A 13,954-nucleotide genomic window follows, 5' to 3' on the forward strand; every position below is an offset into this window, starting at 1 on the left:
AAATTATACAATTAAATATTCAAACGCATGTATATAGTTAAACAATTACATGCTTTCTTTGTTGATTCATGAGGGTATTTCAAACTGGTCGTTTGTCAATGACAATGGACTTCATTCTCATAAATGAAAACAAGAGAAAAGCTGTCAATGTGACAACAAACCGGGTTTTCTTTTATGTGAACAGTATCCATAACCCATTTGTCCACCAAGAGCTGATGAACACTACCTATCCAGAGAAATGGGGTGCTCTAAATGTAATATTTTTGCCTTAAAAAAAACCTTAGTTTAACAGCTGGTATTTTCAAAATAAATTATTAGAAATCAAAATTCTGCCAACATGCACACCTCCGATATATGTACAGTTGATCCGCAAAAGAACAACATATTGCACGGATAACTTCTCCTACAGTCTTCAAGACAGGATATCCTGTCTTGAAAACTGTAGGAGAAGTTATCCGTGCAATAAGGGGTATCCTATATGCAATATTTTGCCAAAAATGACTAAATTAAACAGCTGGTATTTTTTTTCCATAAATTATCAGAATTGAAAAGCCTACCAATATGCAGAGCTCTGATATACCCATGTATGAATGTACAATAGATCTGCAAAAGAACACCTTCCTGTCTTGAAAATTGTAGGAGGAGTTATCCGTGCAATAAGGGTACCCTTTTGGCAAGCGACCGCCCGCCCGCCATTTCAATTACCGGATTTTCCTTTGGAAAACCCGGTTAAAACATCGAAGAGTGTCCAACAATACAAATTATTGGAAATATTGACATTTTTCATTTCATTAATCATTGAATTAACCATAAAGAGTAATTTCTACAAACTTAATATTCTTAATGTGCATCAGTACGTTAGATGGAAGAAATTGCGATTTTCTATGTAAGGGAACTTGAGTCTGTGCAGTAAGTTTTTAGGTTGTTATAAGTTTCGATCGATCGATAAGCTGCCTAGAACTGGATCATGTATATTTCAGTCCTGTCAGTTTCCTGAGAGCTATGGATCCCAATCGGGTTTTTTTATACTAAAGTAATAAAAAATACTCATGCAGTGGGTGTAAATACACAGGTAGAACTTCAAAATATTTACTAATACACTCAATTTATTAAATGCTTTTGGCGATTCATGTGGGTATTTCATAATGAAGGTAGCGAGCAGTGCAAAAATACTCGTTGCCTTTATAGGCCGCTTTTGCTTAAATCCAGGTTAGGTAAAATATCATGGGTTAACATTTCACGAACTAGGTTAAAATAATCATCTATTATTTCGTAAAGTCTCAAGAATTTTAACCAAACCCCACAGAACATTTTTAAGTGCGTAAATATCGACCATATCGACGCGCTTTGAATTTTTTTTTTACAATTTACAATTTAAGAATCTATGAAAAAAAATCTTACATGTCGAACTTTTTGTCATTGATTGTCAGTAAATTAACCTGGCCTTGGCTTCATGGAGTATTAGCATACTAGTATTTACTGTTAAAAAATGGAAGATGCCCATCATTTAAGGAGGCTGAATGGTCAACATACATGTATAACCCATAGATCTACATAGGAGAGTGGATGGTCAACAAAATTAACCATCAGATATGCCTAAAAAGTTTGAACATGACATGATAATTTTAGTCATAAACTGTCATTAAGTACAGAAGCCTTAAAATTTGAATTTGCTAATTCATGTATTCCTTCTCCTCGTGATATAGTGTAAAATTAACAAAATTGAAGCGTTTTCTTTCGCTATAAACGTTAATAATTGAGTAAGGAAAAAAATTATATATTTTAGCTTCAGACCTTGAATATTTTTATTTTTCCTTAAACATAACTTCTCTTCTGAAGTTTATAATATTAAATTGTCACAACCATCCAAATCTTTTAAGTATAGGAAAACTTAATCAGTCACTGAGCGTGCTGGTCGCTCTAGGAATTGAATAGTAACCATCAGACAGAGGCGTCCAAAACTGTAGTTTCCGTTAAATTATCAATTTCCGATGATATTGATAAAAGTCGGATTATTGGCATATATTTACACCTGATCGTGTATGTTTTGTGTGATTTATAGCGTGTATGCAGATGATATAGTTTATATTACAATATTGTTTAATTTTGTATTTACAAACATCCAGTAAATTGAAATTGTGGCATTGTAAATTGTAAAAAAAAATTGTTCGGTGTAAAGAATTCTTTATACGCTGTGAATTTAGTGAATGGGTGTAAACACGAAATTAAAATTTAAAAAAAATCGTTAATTTTTCTAGTAATAAAACATTCTGCATAATGGAATACTAGTATAGGCCTATATCGTTATTTCTTGTACGTGATGGCAACAATGTAAAGAAGGTGGTTGATGAAGGCGTGTAAAATGCCTAACTAAGGACGAAAAAATACTGAAAGATTTAATTATCAACCAATCTTATAATTATATTTAAAAAATCACTCAAAAAATTTATATCTAATACAGCGATTTGCAACCCTTGAATATTTTTGATACTTGAAATATTTTGATTTTAACTGGCGTATGCGTATCAAATTCTCCAAACAGTGCCATCTTTTAGAATTTCAATGTTTTTTCTCTTATAAAACAGGTCTGTGTTCCATATTTCTGTCATGGTCTAAATAACGTATAATGGAAAGCTTTATTATTTTAGACAACCAAAATGTGAAAAGGTGACCTACTATACATTCGAAATATTATTTTGTATCCCTACAATTGAACGTTTTAATAAGAAAAATAATACACGTCCGTAAATTTGTGTCTTCTACACCTATCTGTGATTCTACGATCGATAACTCACTTAACTGAACGAAGTGTATATATTCTTGTATATTTACATATTCCAGTGTCTTTGCCTGTGATAACACTACGTATCGATTTTGTACTATATAACTCATAAAGCCAAATTGAGGCACCAGCGGGGTTTGCTTATATATATTTAGATATTTAATCGTACGAGGGTTTAAAATTATATAGATATAAGTAATAAGGAACCATTCTTTGATTGTTATACTTTCATGTTAAATACTGAAATCTGATTGGTTAAGACGCAGTTAATAATATTTACTATTACCCTCAGCGTTAGCAACGCACTTGGCAACGGGTAACATTAAAAAATGTTACATGCGCGAAAATTATGCGCGTACGGTTCGCTGTAGAATTCAGTATAACAAAATAAATAGTGCCTGTTTGGGAGGATAACAGTTGAAATTGACACCCCTCGAAAACCATTGTCAACCTCCGCTTCGCGTCGGTTGACAATGGTTTTCTCGGGGTGTCAATTTCAACTGTTACCCTCCCAAACAGGCACTATTTATATAATATTATGAGGTGATAATTTCGGTCGGGGCGTGATCAAACCTATCATAATGCCCTTCGGGCTTTATTGGATTTGATCACGTCCCGACCAAAATTATCACCTCATAATATTCAAAGAATGATTCCTTATTCCTTGTTTACACTATGTTGCATTACTTTATTCTCATAGTCATGCAATATTTAGCATTGTACTGGTCAGTAGGAACCGTCCAGTACACTTTTTGTTTTCTCCTTTCTGAGGAGCAATCAATCCGGTCTTTTGTACATTTATTTTCGGTGTTTTTGATTTTTCATTACACCACCTGTTTTATATAACACAATTTTTTTTTATTTTCTTTCATATTTACTACATTCTAACGCAGTACGTTTATTCGTTATTTAACTACCCTTGTATATTGTTATTTACCTTTTGTTTTGTCATTGTGCACATACATTTTTTATGCTATTACTTTCACCCCTACGTTTTGTTTATCTCTTTTGTTGAACAATATTTTTTCAATTGTCATATTGAGGTATCGTCATTTTCATCTGGATACCTTCATTTAGCTGTAAGTTTACTACTAGTGGTGTATCTTCCTGTTTTTGGTCTTATTCATTACCCATATACGACACATTATACAGATTGCAGCCATCTTTTCCCCCCTATTGTTATCAAACAGTTAATCACTGACAATGGGTAATTCATTAGAACAATACCGTGCTGCAATCGGTAACTTCTATTTTTCACGCAGATGTGTATGCAGAAGTGTTATGGTCAATTTTTTTGGTTTCTCATTTTTTTTTTTCTAAAATCTTTATGTTTCCAAGTATTGGTCTTTTTGCATTAGCTATGAAACACTCCGTTACATTGTCGTTTATAATTTCTATCTACATTTTTTCATGTTTCTTTTACTTCTCTGCGGTGATATTGAAGTCAACCCGGGACCTGAACATTCGCAGTATTAGAAACAAAGTCGCGAATCTTAATAAAATAGTACATGATTTTGATATACTTTGTTTTACCGAAACACATCTAGATTGTAATGTTACTAACGAAAGCTTAATGTTAGATGGATTTAACACTATTTATCGCAAGGACAGAAATTGTTTTGGGGGAGGGATAATGATATATTTATCAGATTTATTACGAGGATAAGGCGTCCTGAATTCGAAACAACATGTAACATGTGTAATGAAAGCATATGGATAGAAATTGAAAGCCATACCTGTAGTTATTTTCTATGCTGCGTGTATCGACCCCCAAATGCTGACGGAAATTTTTGGACCAGTCTTTCTTGGAGCATTGAAAAGGTCGGGGAAATCACAGACAATATCATTATAATGGGCGATCTTAATGTTGATTTGTTAAGTATTCCACAAACTCATGTAATTCACGATATTATGTCCAAAGGAAACTTTGTTAACAATATCAATGAACCCACCCGTGTCACAAACACTTTGAGCACACTCATTGACTTAACATAGACTCGTCCGGCATTAGCGACCACAAGGCTATTTATATTTCCTTCTCCATCGACATTGAACTTAATCGTGCATACGAGCGTGATATTTGGGTATATAAAGATGCAGATTTTGAAAAATTAAACTCTCTAATCTCCAACTGCGATTGGGATATTACCAGCGCTCCAAATATTGATGCGGCAGTTGCACAGTTTACTTCAACATTTATGGCATATGTTCGTGAATGTGTACCCGAAAAAACTATAATTATACGCCCCCGCGATAAACCGTGGTACGACTCGCTGCTTCGTAAAACTATGAGGATTAGGGACCGCTTACGAAACAAAGCTTTAAGAACCAATAATGATGCCGACTGGACAAAATTCCGACACGTTCGCAACAAAGTAAATAATATGAAAAAATACGCTATAACTAATTATTACGATAATATCGAATCTGCATTGCATGACAGTAGTAGGAATGGTAAAATATATTGGAAGTTGATGAAAGATTTACTCAAAGTTAAAGCAACAACTGAAATACCTCCATTGCAATTCTTTGAAAATGGACAACCTACACTAGCTTTTTTAGATATTGATAAAATAGAAACTTTGAACAAATATTTTTTCATCAATTTCAAATATTGAATCTGCGAATCGCACATTACCAAATTTATACTATATGTGTAATAAAAAAAATTCAGATATTCACATAGAGGTTCAAGAAGTTCTTGACATTATATCAATCTTGCCCGTTAATTAGGCTATTGGCCCTGATAATATAAGTGTTACATTAAAAGTTTAAAATCGAAGATTTCTAAACTTATCTATAACAATCGGTTATCAATTTAAAATTTACAAGCTGCTATGAGAACTTAAGTTTAATTTTTTTTCTCTCAGATTTATTACGCAATTTAGTTTGTAACACAAAAAAAGGAAATAACCAAACATACAAACGGAGATGCTTTCATTTGACAAAAATGTAAATCCTCTTGAAACTAGTCTTTGATATCTTCTTAAGTTAATCTCCAGGCAAATTAAATAATTGTTGGACAATAGAAGTGTAATATTATCGTAACAGCTATATGTGTGAATGTTTACTTTTCTGGCATGACATTACTATTCCTTTGTCAAAAAAGCAATGCCTGTCAAAAAAAAGTGTGTAAAAGGGAGAATGGTTTAAGATCTGGAAGAGAATGGTTGGGCTAACTGTGCAGGAACCCTACACGTTAGCATTGAGTGTGTTATGTTGGGCTAACTGTGCTGGAACCCTGCACGTTAGTGGAGTGTGTGTGATATCGGGCTAGCTGTGCTGGATTTCCACACGTTAGTGTCGATTTTGTGCACATAATTATATCGGACTATCCGTGCTCGAATCTCCGCACGTTATTAAGTTGTTCACTCGGAACTCCGAGAATCGGTTTTCATTGGAATCCCATGTACCGTTTATTTACCAACTTAAATACAACTTGTTGAACTTTTGTTTCGTTTTGGAGTTTTTTTTATTCAGCGTAAACTTGAGCGAGTGTAACGAATTGAGCTTTCCCCTGAATTCACCATATGGATTTTAAGAACTTTTATATTACAATTTACAGTTACAATACAAATCAAATACAAGATACGTTCGTGAAAGTTGGGTAGTATTTTTAGTAGAAAGCCGATTGGCATGCTACTGGGCTAACCGCAACTTCACGGAAAATTTGCGATAGGAACTTTACATTTAAAATTCATTGGGGAAATAAGTCATAGAATGTTGAAATATACAAAATTTTCCATTTCAAAACCTTAATGTTTGCTTTTTAACAAATCACTTGTTGAAAATTCATTTCCAAATTATTGGAAAATAGCTCATGTTTTACCACTCTTTAAGAAAGATGATCCATCTGTTGCAAGTAACTACAGACCGGTGTCCCTGCTAAGCTGCGTCAGCAAAATTATGGAAAGGATAATTTTTAAGCACGTTTACAATATCTTTCACGAAAATAATTTATTCTATAAATACCAGGCAGTTTTTTTGCCTGGCCATTCCACGGTATTCCAACTATTCGAAACATATCATAGCATTGTCAAAAGTATAGAAGATGGGAAAATGTGTTGTATGATTTTTTGTGATTTGTCTAAAGCTTTTGACAGGGTGTGGCAAGAAGCCCTAATTTTTAAACTTCAAACTTATGGTATAAGTGGGCATCTTTTACAATGGTGTAACAGTTGCTTAAGTGATAGAACACAAAGGGTAATGTACAAAAACAAGTTATCATCAACGTTATGTATCAATGCTGGTGTTCCACAAGGGTCAGTATGAGGACCACTTTTATTTCTTATTTACATTAATGATGTAGCAACGAATATGTTATAATTTTGTAGACTTTATGCTGATGATAATTCATTACAGCATTGTGATTTATATACTAAAAACATTGAAATTGTATTGAACCATGACCTGAAAATTCTCAGCGATTGGTCTGACAAGTGGTTGTTGAAATTTAATCCGTCTAAAACAAAAGCTGTTTTTTTTTCACTAAGAAACATGTAGAAGAATTTCCTAAGTTATTTTTTCAAGGATGTCAACTGGACTATGTTTCAACCCACAGGCATCTTGGTTTACTTTTTTCTAATGATTTAAGTTGGTCTCAATATATTAATAATATAGTAAACAGTGCATACAAAAAATTAGGACTTTTGAGAAAACTTAAGTTTACTCTACGTAGAACTGATTTATCAAAAATGTATATCACGTTTATTAGACCAGTTCTTGAATATGCTTCTGTAGTATGGGACGGTTGCAATATGTTTGACATGGAGAGATTAGAAAAAGTTCATTTAAGTGCTGCAAGGATTGTTACTGGTTTACCCATTTTAGCATCTACAGAATCTCTCTACACAGAAACTGGCTTGGAATCTCTGATCAGTCGACGAAATAATGCTAAATTAATAACCATGTTTATAATTCATACAAATCAAGTACCTGAGTACTTGAGCAACATTATTCCTCCCGTAACAAAAAATGTCTCAATATATCACACAAGAAATAGCAAAAATTATAGTGTTCCAATCAGCAGATTAGAACTTTACAAAAAACCTTTTGTACCTGACACCATTCGGAAATGGAATTCTCTCAAATTAGAAGTTAGGGAAGCAACGTCTCTCAACATATTCAAGAAAAACATTACTGAAAGTATTCCTCAACCTCCAACATATTTTTCATTTGGTAAACGCACTATTAATATTTTACATACCAAGTTGTGACACAACTGTATTTTGAATTATGATCTGTATAGAAGAAACATTATTGAACCACCCAATTGTATTTGTGGTCAAAAGGAGGATGTTAATCACTTTTTCTTTGTATGCAAGAATTATGTAAATGCATGAAACAATCTTTTTGAATTACTTTTTAATAGGCTTGAAGAAACAATTTTAATTAACTCACATTTGCTTCTTTGGGGTAGTGACAATTTGTCTTACAATACAAACTGCTTTATTTTTTCAGCAGTTCAAAAGTTCATTAAAGAGTCTGGAAGATTTAATAATTAAATTCCTTTTTGCTTTTGCTTTCTATACTGTATATCAACGTTATCTACTATATATTTGCAATTATACTTTGTAAATGTATGTCTATGAATTTAATTATTATAAAGTCAATAACTATAGGTAAGATGTAATATTACATGTACTATGACAATTGTATATATTGTATGTATTATCATTAGGAGAGGAACTTGTAAGAACTTGTTTCCAATCCTTTTGTGTTATTCACACAATAAAATATGTTCAAATCAAATTTGTGGCCAAAGTCGCACGTATCGTTTGAACAACGCACTCTGTTGTGTATGAAATGCGCAGAGCTCTATACATAAATAAATTGACCTTATATATATAACTAGGCTTTTTAGGTTTTGGGTTCGATACCACCACAACTTAAACCAATAATATTTTTTCGCATCGTTTTTTTGAAAGATTCAAAACTAAATAGAAATAGAAATAATGCTTGTGCACACTTGTGTAATAACATTATCAAATAGATTTAATTAAATTAAATTAAAAATTGCATTTAACGACTTTACCAAATGGGCATTTGTGCTTTCTTATTCCCCCATCTTCTTAAATTGAAGTTTCAGATGCCTTGTCTTACAAAATCTTCACTAATTTTGTCACTTAAATGGTAAAATTTATAGAGAAGCAGATGCTCCTATTGCTTTAAGTATAGAGAATCGTGCATAGAGGTAAGGGTAGGTGGCGATTTTGCGGAGTTTAAATCTCATTCACGAAATTGTTAATTAACTCAAAAGTAACGAGGGTCCATGGTAGACTTTCAAGACCACGCAAATGCAGAAAGTTGGCGAATGCGTCATAAATGTCCAATGTTCCCCAAACACACCCACAAAAAGGGTGTCTGTTTAGTTTTTGTATCTGTATCGGACACATTGTAATTTTTTTTCATCCACTATATACTATAGTAGCTAACATCTGGCAAGTTTACGAAAATTATTGTTAAGTTGATGATAATCACTGGAGACGACTTGTCAGGAAAAAATATGACAACTGTTTATTTACTTTGCTGTCAGATGATAATCATGACTTCTATAAAAAAAAAAAGTTGCTGGTAAAATGATGTTAACGGGCGGTATTTGTTTGACCATCGTCGCGAACCACGGCCAATATGCAGATTTCCGACCGTGTTGTTTGAAGTGTATGTCGTTCTTTTAACAATAAGTTTACATAAAGGAAGGTGACAATCATTTAATTCCAAACTAGGAAAGGGTGGGTGGGTGCTGTCAATTTTTGAAAATAGAACTTTGCTCTGGTATACATTTATATTAATACCAACAATTAACCACTTTCTTTGAGCTTTCAAGAAAATGTGACTGTGAGTGTCTTTGGTCAACTAAAGAGAAGAACTTTCAACCAAGAAGGAATGGAAATGATGAAATCTTTGTCCCAAAATTTTTGTTAGCCTTACCCATTGCTTATGCAATACCTTCAGAATGCTTGCTATTTGTTAACCAATTTTTAAACCAAATTACATGTACTGCTTTTTATTAATTTTACCAAAAAATTTTATTAACAAATGTTCAATGTGTGATTGGAAACTTACTATAGTTCCTCTCTTTATATTTCAGGTATTGCAATTGTATAACGACCACATTTTGTACCTAATAAATGAATGGGCCTATATTCTTAAATATGATATCATTTTGAAGGTGTTATCAAATAAAAATACTCCACCAAAGGAGTTTTTAAAATTTTGATGATGGTCCAATCAAGTACACCTTGAATTTTGCATTGAACTTGAGTCTATTGGCAACGTATGTTTTATTTTAAAGATACATGTATTGTAAAAAGTAACTTAAAATTCGTAAAACTCTCTTGGTTAATGCATACATAAACTTTCTCTTTATCAAAATATGAAATAAAATGAATCATTTACCGCAGATATTTTGACGAAATTAAAATTTTCTTTTTTTCATCACAGGGAGATAACTTTTTTTAAAAATTAAGGTGCAAAATGACTGGCTTCGTATATGTTGTCAGTCATGTGAATTTGGTTTATTACGCTTTTATTGTTATCTAGCAATACATATTTAACTAGTTTAAAATGATTCAAAATTGTTCAATATCCCTTCATTATACATAATTGAACTTAACATGTGATCACCATACATTTGAATTAACATATTAATTATATACTAATAAGAATTGTTATACTTTCATGTTAAATACTGAAATCTGATTGGTTAAGACGCAGTTAATAATATTTACTATTACCCTCAGCGTTAGCAATGCACTTGGCAACGGGTAACATTAAAAAATGTTACATGCGCGAAAATTATGCGCGTACGGTTCGCTGTAGAATTCACGTTATTCCTATATAAAAGCAGTAAAATTTTCTTAAAATTTTTAAAAAAGACATTCAGTATAACAAAATAAATAGTGCCTGTTTGGGAGGATAACAGTTGAAATTGACACCCCTCGAAAACCATTGTCAACCTCCGCTTCGCGTCGGTTGACAATGGTTTTCTCGGGGTGTCAATTTCAACTGTTACCCTCCCAAACAGGCACTATTTATATAATAATACAGTTCAAACATGGCTATTTAAATACATGTATAAGCGAATTATATTATACTAGTACTAGTAAATTAATGAAAACCTAGAAAACAGTATGGATTATCTATTTTGTTTTAGAGTCATGATTTGGCACGCACGTCATGCATGCACCCAATAGAATATTCCGGTAAAAAAACATAAACCTTTCTTTTTAAGGAAGATCACCAAACTTTTGAAATGTGAAAAATGAATATGCAATTATTATAATCAGGATAATCTTTCCTTGTGAACCATGAATAACATCAAGGACTGATTTTTTTTTTTTGTTTAAAACAAAACTGTCAGTTTTCTACGAAACATCACGATACTTGCAAATGTCATAACATAGATATGCAACCATAATCATCAGGATTGTAATAACGGAATATCAATTGAAAAAATTAACTACAACTTAAAACTACAAACTACCTAATTACGTGTCAAAATCCCTTTTTGAAAACTTTAAAATTTCCTTCGAAAAAACAGAATTGAGTATCCGCGTAATAACATACTTTTGCAAATATAAAACTTGATGGTCGCTGCAACGGTTCCAAAACCGACAATGTTTTTTTTTTCGTTGCAGCAAAAAACACAGAAAGTGCCCGTCACTGTTTTCATCGCGTGACGTTTCTTAGTCGCAAGGACACGTGTCAAAAAAGGTTCAAAATTTGAAGACAAATGTGCTCTCCGAATGTGTCTGCTATTGTGTTATGCAGGAGGGTCACATACAATAAACACACCAGACTGCATCAATACAATGAACCATCTGTCTGGTTTCGGACATTAAACATGGTGGGTTACGTAAATGGCGGGTCCCGGACAAAGAAACTGTTACTTAACATGACAGGACTTCACGCCCCCAGAATGACAAAGCATCCACTCACCCAGACTGCAGGAGACCTATATAAGGCTGCATGTGCAAAGTTGAAAGTGTGTCAAACCAAGGACTCCTAACAAGTAAGTCGTCTTCTCTGCAAACACCCCTGTCTTTTGGGATGGTGGCAAAATATAGCACTTCTCTACCGAAGAAAGCTGAATATTTCGAAAATAGTTTATTGCAATATTTTTGAGAATGTTTCTTAAAGAAAAATTTCTATTTTTATTATTTTTTTTGGTTTGAATTTTAAACTTATTAAAATGTATAAATCTACAATTGATCGGTATAACAAGCATGCGATTATGTTTACAACATTTTCGATCATCGCCTAAGGTCAAAACTGAGCAACTAGTTAGCAAGGATTTGCTAATCTCGTAATTGCAACAAACTATAGCCATTTTGTGTAAAATAGATTTCTTATATCTAATTAAAACTTTCTATCTACAGGTACCAAAATGCAGAAAGCGCTAGCCCTTTGTCTCGTGATAGCCATCGGTGGAGCGGCCGCAAATCAAGCTGGGATCCATGATCAGAACTGGGGGAAAGGTGGCATCATTGACCACCATCAAGGAGGTGGCATCATCGACCACCACCAAGGAGGTGGCATCATCGACCACCACCAAGGAGGTGGCATCATTGATCACCATGGGTCCAAGGGAGGTGCCATCGGAGTTGGTTCCTCACAGGTTGATCTCAACATGAACGTCGGAGTTAGCGGACACGTAAATGCTGGATTCAGTGGTGGACTCATCGATAACGGAAACGGAGGTCACCACGACTTTGGTCACGGGTTCGACCACCACGATGGCGGAATCATTGGAGGTCATGACCACGACCTGTCCGTCGGTGGTTTCGGTATTAGAGGAGGATTCGTCGATAATCTCGGAGGCGGTTCCATCTCGGGATCTTTCGACGATGCCACCATTATCAATAATGGTGGTTCTTTCAACAACATCGGCGGTAGTTTCGATGACACCACCATCATCAACGGAGGCGGAAACATCAACAGCATCAACGGAAACTTCGACGACAGCACCATCATCAACGGAGGCGGAAACTTGGGCGCCATCAGCGGATCTTTCGACGACACCACCATCATCGGAAACCCTGGCAGCATTTCCGGAAACTTCGACGATACCACCATCATTGGCGGAGGAGCCGGTGGGCCCATCGGAGGAATCAATGCTGGAGTCGGCGTTGGAGGATCCTTCGGCGCTCAGGTCTCGGTTGGAGCTAGCGCTGGAGCCAGCGTAAGCGGCGGAATCGGTAGTGGAATCGGTGGAAAGAGCGGAGGATATGATGGATACATGAAGGGATACGGAAAGGGATACGGAAAGATGGGAGGTGGATACTACCGCAGACCCATGGTCATCTACAGGCCTAAATTCGGGGGCTACAAGAAGCGTTCTTACGGCAGATACGGAAAACGCTCATACAAGAACATGAGACCAATTCCCATCAAGAAGATCAGATACATGAGGCCAGTCTTCTTCAAAAAATTCAGAGGTATATATTCTTTCATCTTACTTTCTACCTATGTCATTAAATACTTATAATAGGTTTTTAATTAAATCTTTTAGTTATTCAATGTTTTATTTCTTAACTCTTTTTATGTCTTCTTATTTATAGGTTACGGTTACTAAACCACAAGAATGTGTCCCGATGCCATCACCATAGTCTTCAAAATGAAGTCTTTGTTATTTATTATTTGTTAATAAAAATGTGTCTAACGTAAGACATTGTGTTTTGATTTTTGATATATAAATCTGAAACAGTAGTTTTAAAAGAGAGAGAGAGAGAGAGAGAGAGTTTTGAATTCTCGTTGGAGTACAACAAAGAAGTTCCTTAAACGAATTACTTTTCATGCAGTTACGCTGAGCTTTTGATTCCCGAGTTGATAAATGCCTACAGTTCAGTTTACAAAATTTTCACAGTATATCCGGGGTTCTGGTAGGATTGCAGAATAGCACACTCCTTTTAAATATTATAAAAGAATACAATGCAAAATCCATCACCCTTTTTTCGCCATCTATAAAATAAAACCACGAGATCTCATGTTCAGTGGCAAGCATTGCCATTCTTTGATGTATGCAAGTATGCAGTTTTTGGCAATTTAACAAAACACAAGAATTGTTAACCAATGCGTACATTCCCCAAAACACTCGGTACTTATAATAATTAAGATTTTATATGCATGTCTACCAGGTGTGTTAATGAGACTTAGCGTTTAATAACCATG

The 13,954-nt window shown here is 34.2% G+C and overlaps 1 protein-coding gene across 1 annotated transcript; it reads left to right on the forward strand.

Moving 5' to 3' along the window:
* The first annotated feature begins 11,643 nt into the window (after window positions 1-11,643).
* Window positions 11,644-13,450, forward strand: LOC105347674 (uncharacterized transmembrane protein DDB_G0289901). The gene is made up of 3 exons (XM_011456840.4): window positions 11,644-11,795; window positions 12,163-13,221; window positions 13,345-13,450. Exons 1-3 carry the CDS (start codon window positions 11,753-11,755, stop codon window positions 13,356-13,358), a joined length of 1,116 nt encoding a protein of 371 aa, XP_011455142.2. The 5' UTR covers window positions 11,644-11,752; the 3' UTR covers window positions 13,359-13,450.
* Window positions 13,451-13,954: the final 504 nt, after the last annotated feature.

Source organism: Magallana gigas, chromosome 6, assembly GCF_963853765.1.
Source record: "Magallana gigas chromosome 6, xbMagGiga1.1, whole genome shotgun sequence".
Classification (NCBI taxonomy): domain Eukaryota; kingdom Metazoa; phylum Mollusca; class Bivalvia; order Ostreida; family Ostreidae; genus Magallana; species Magallana gigas.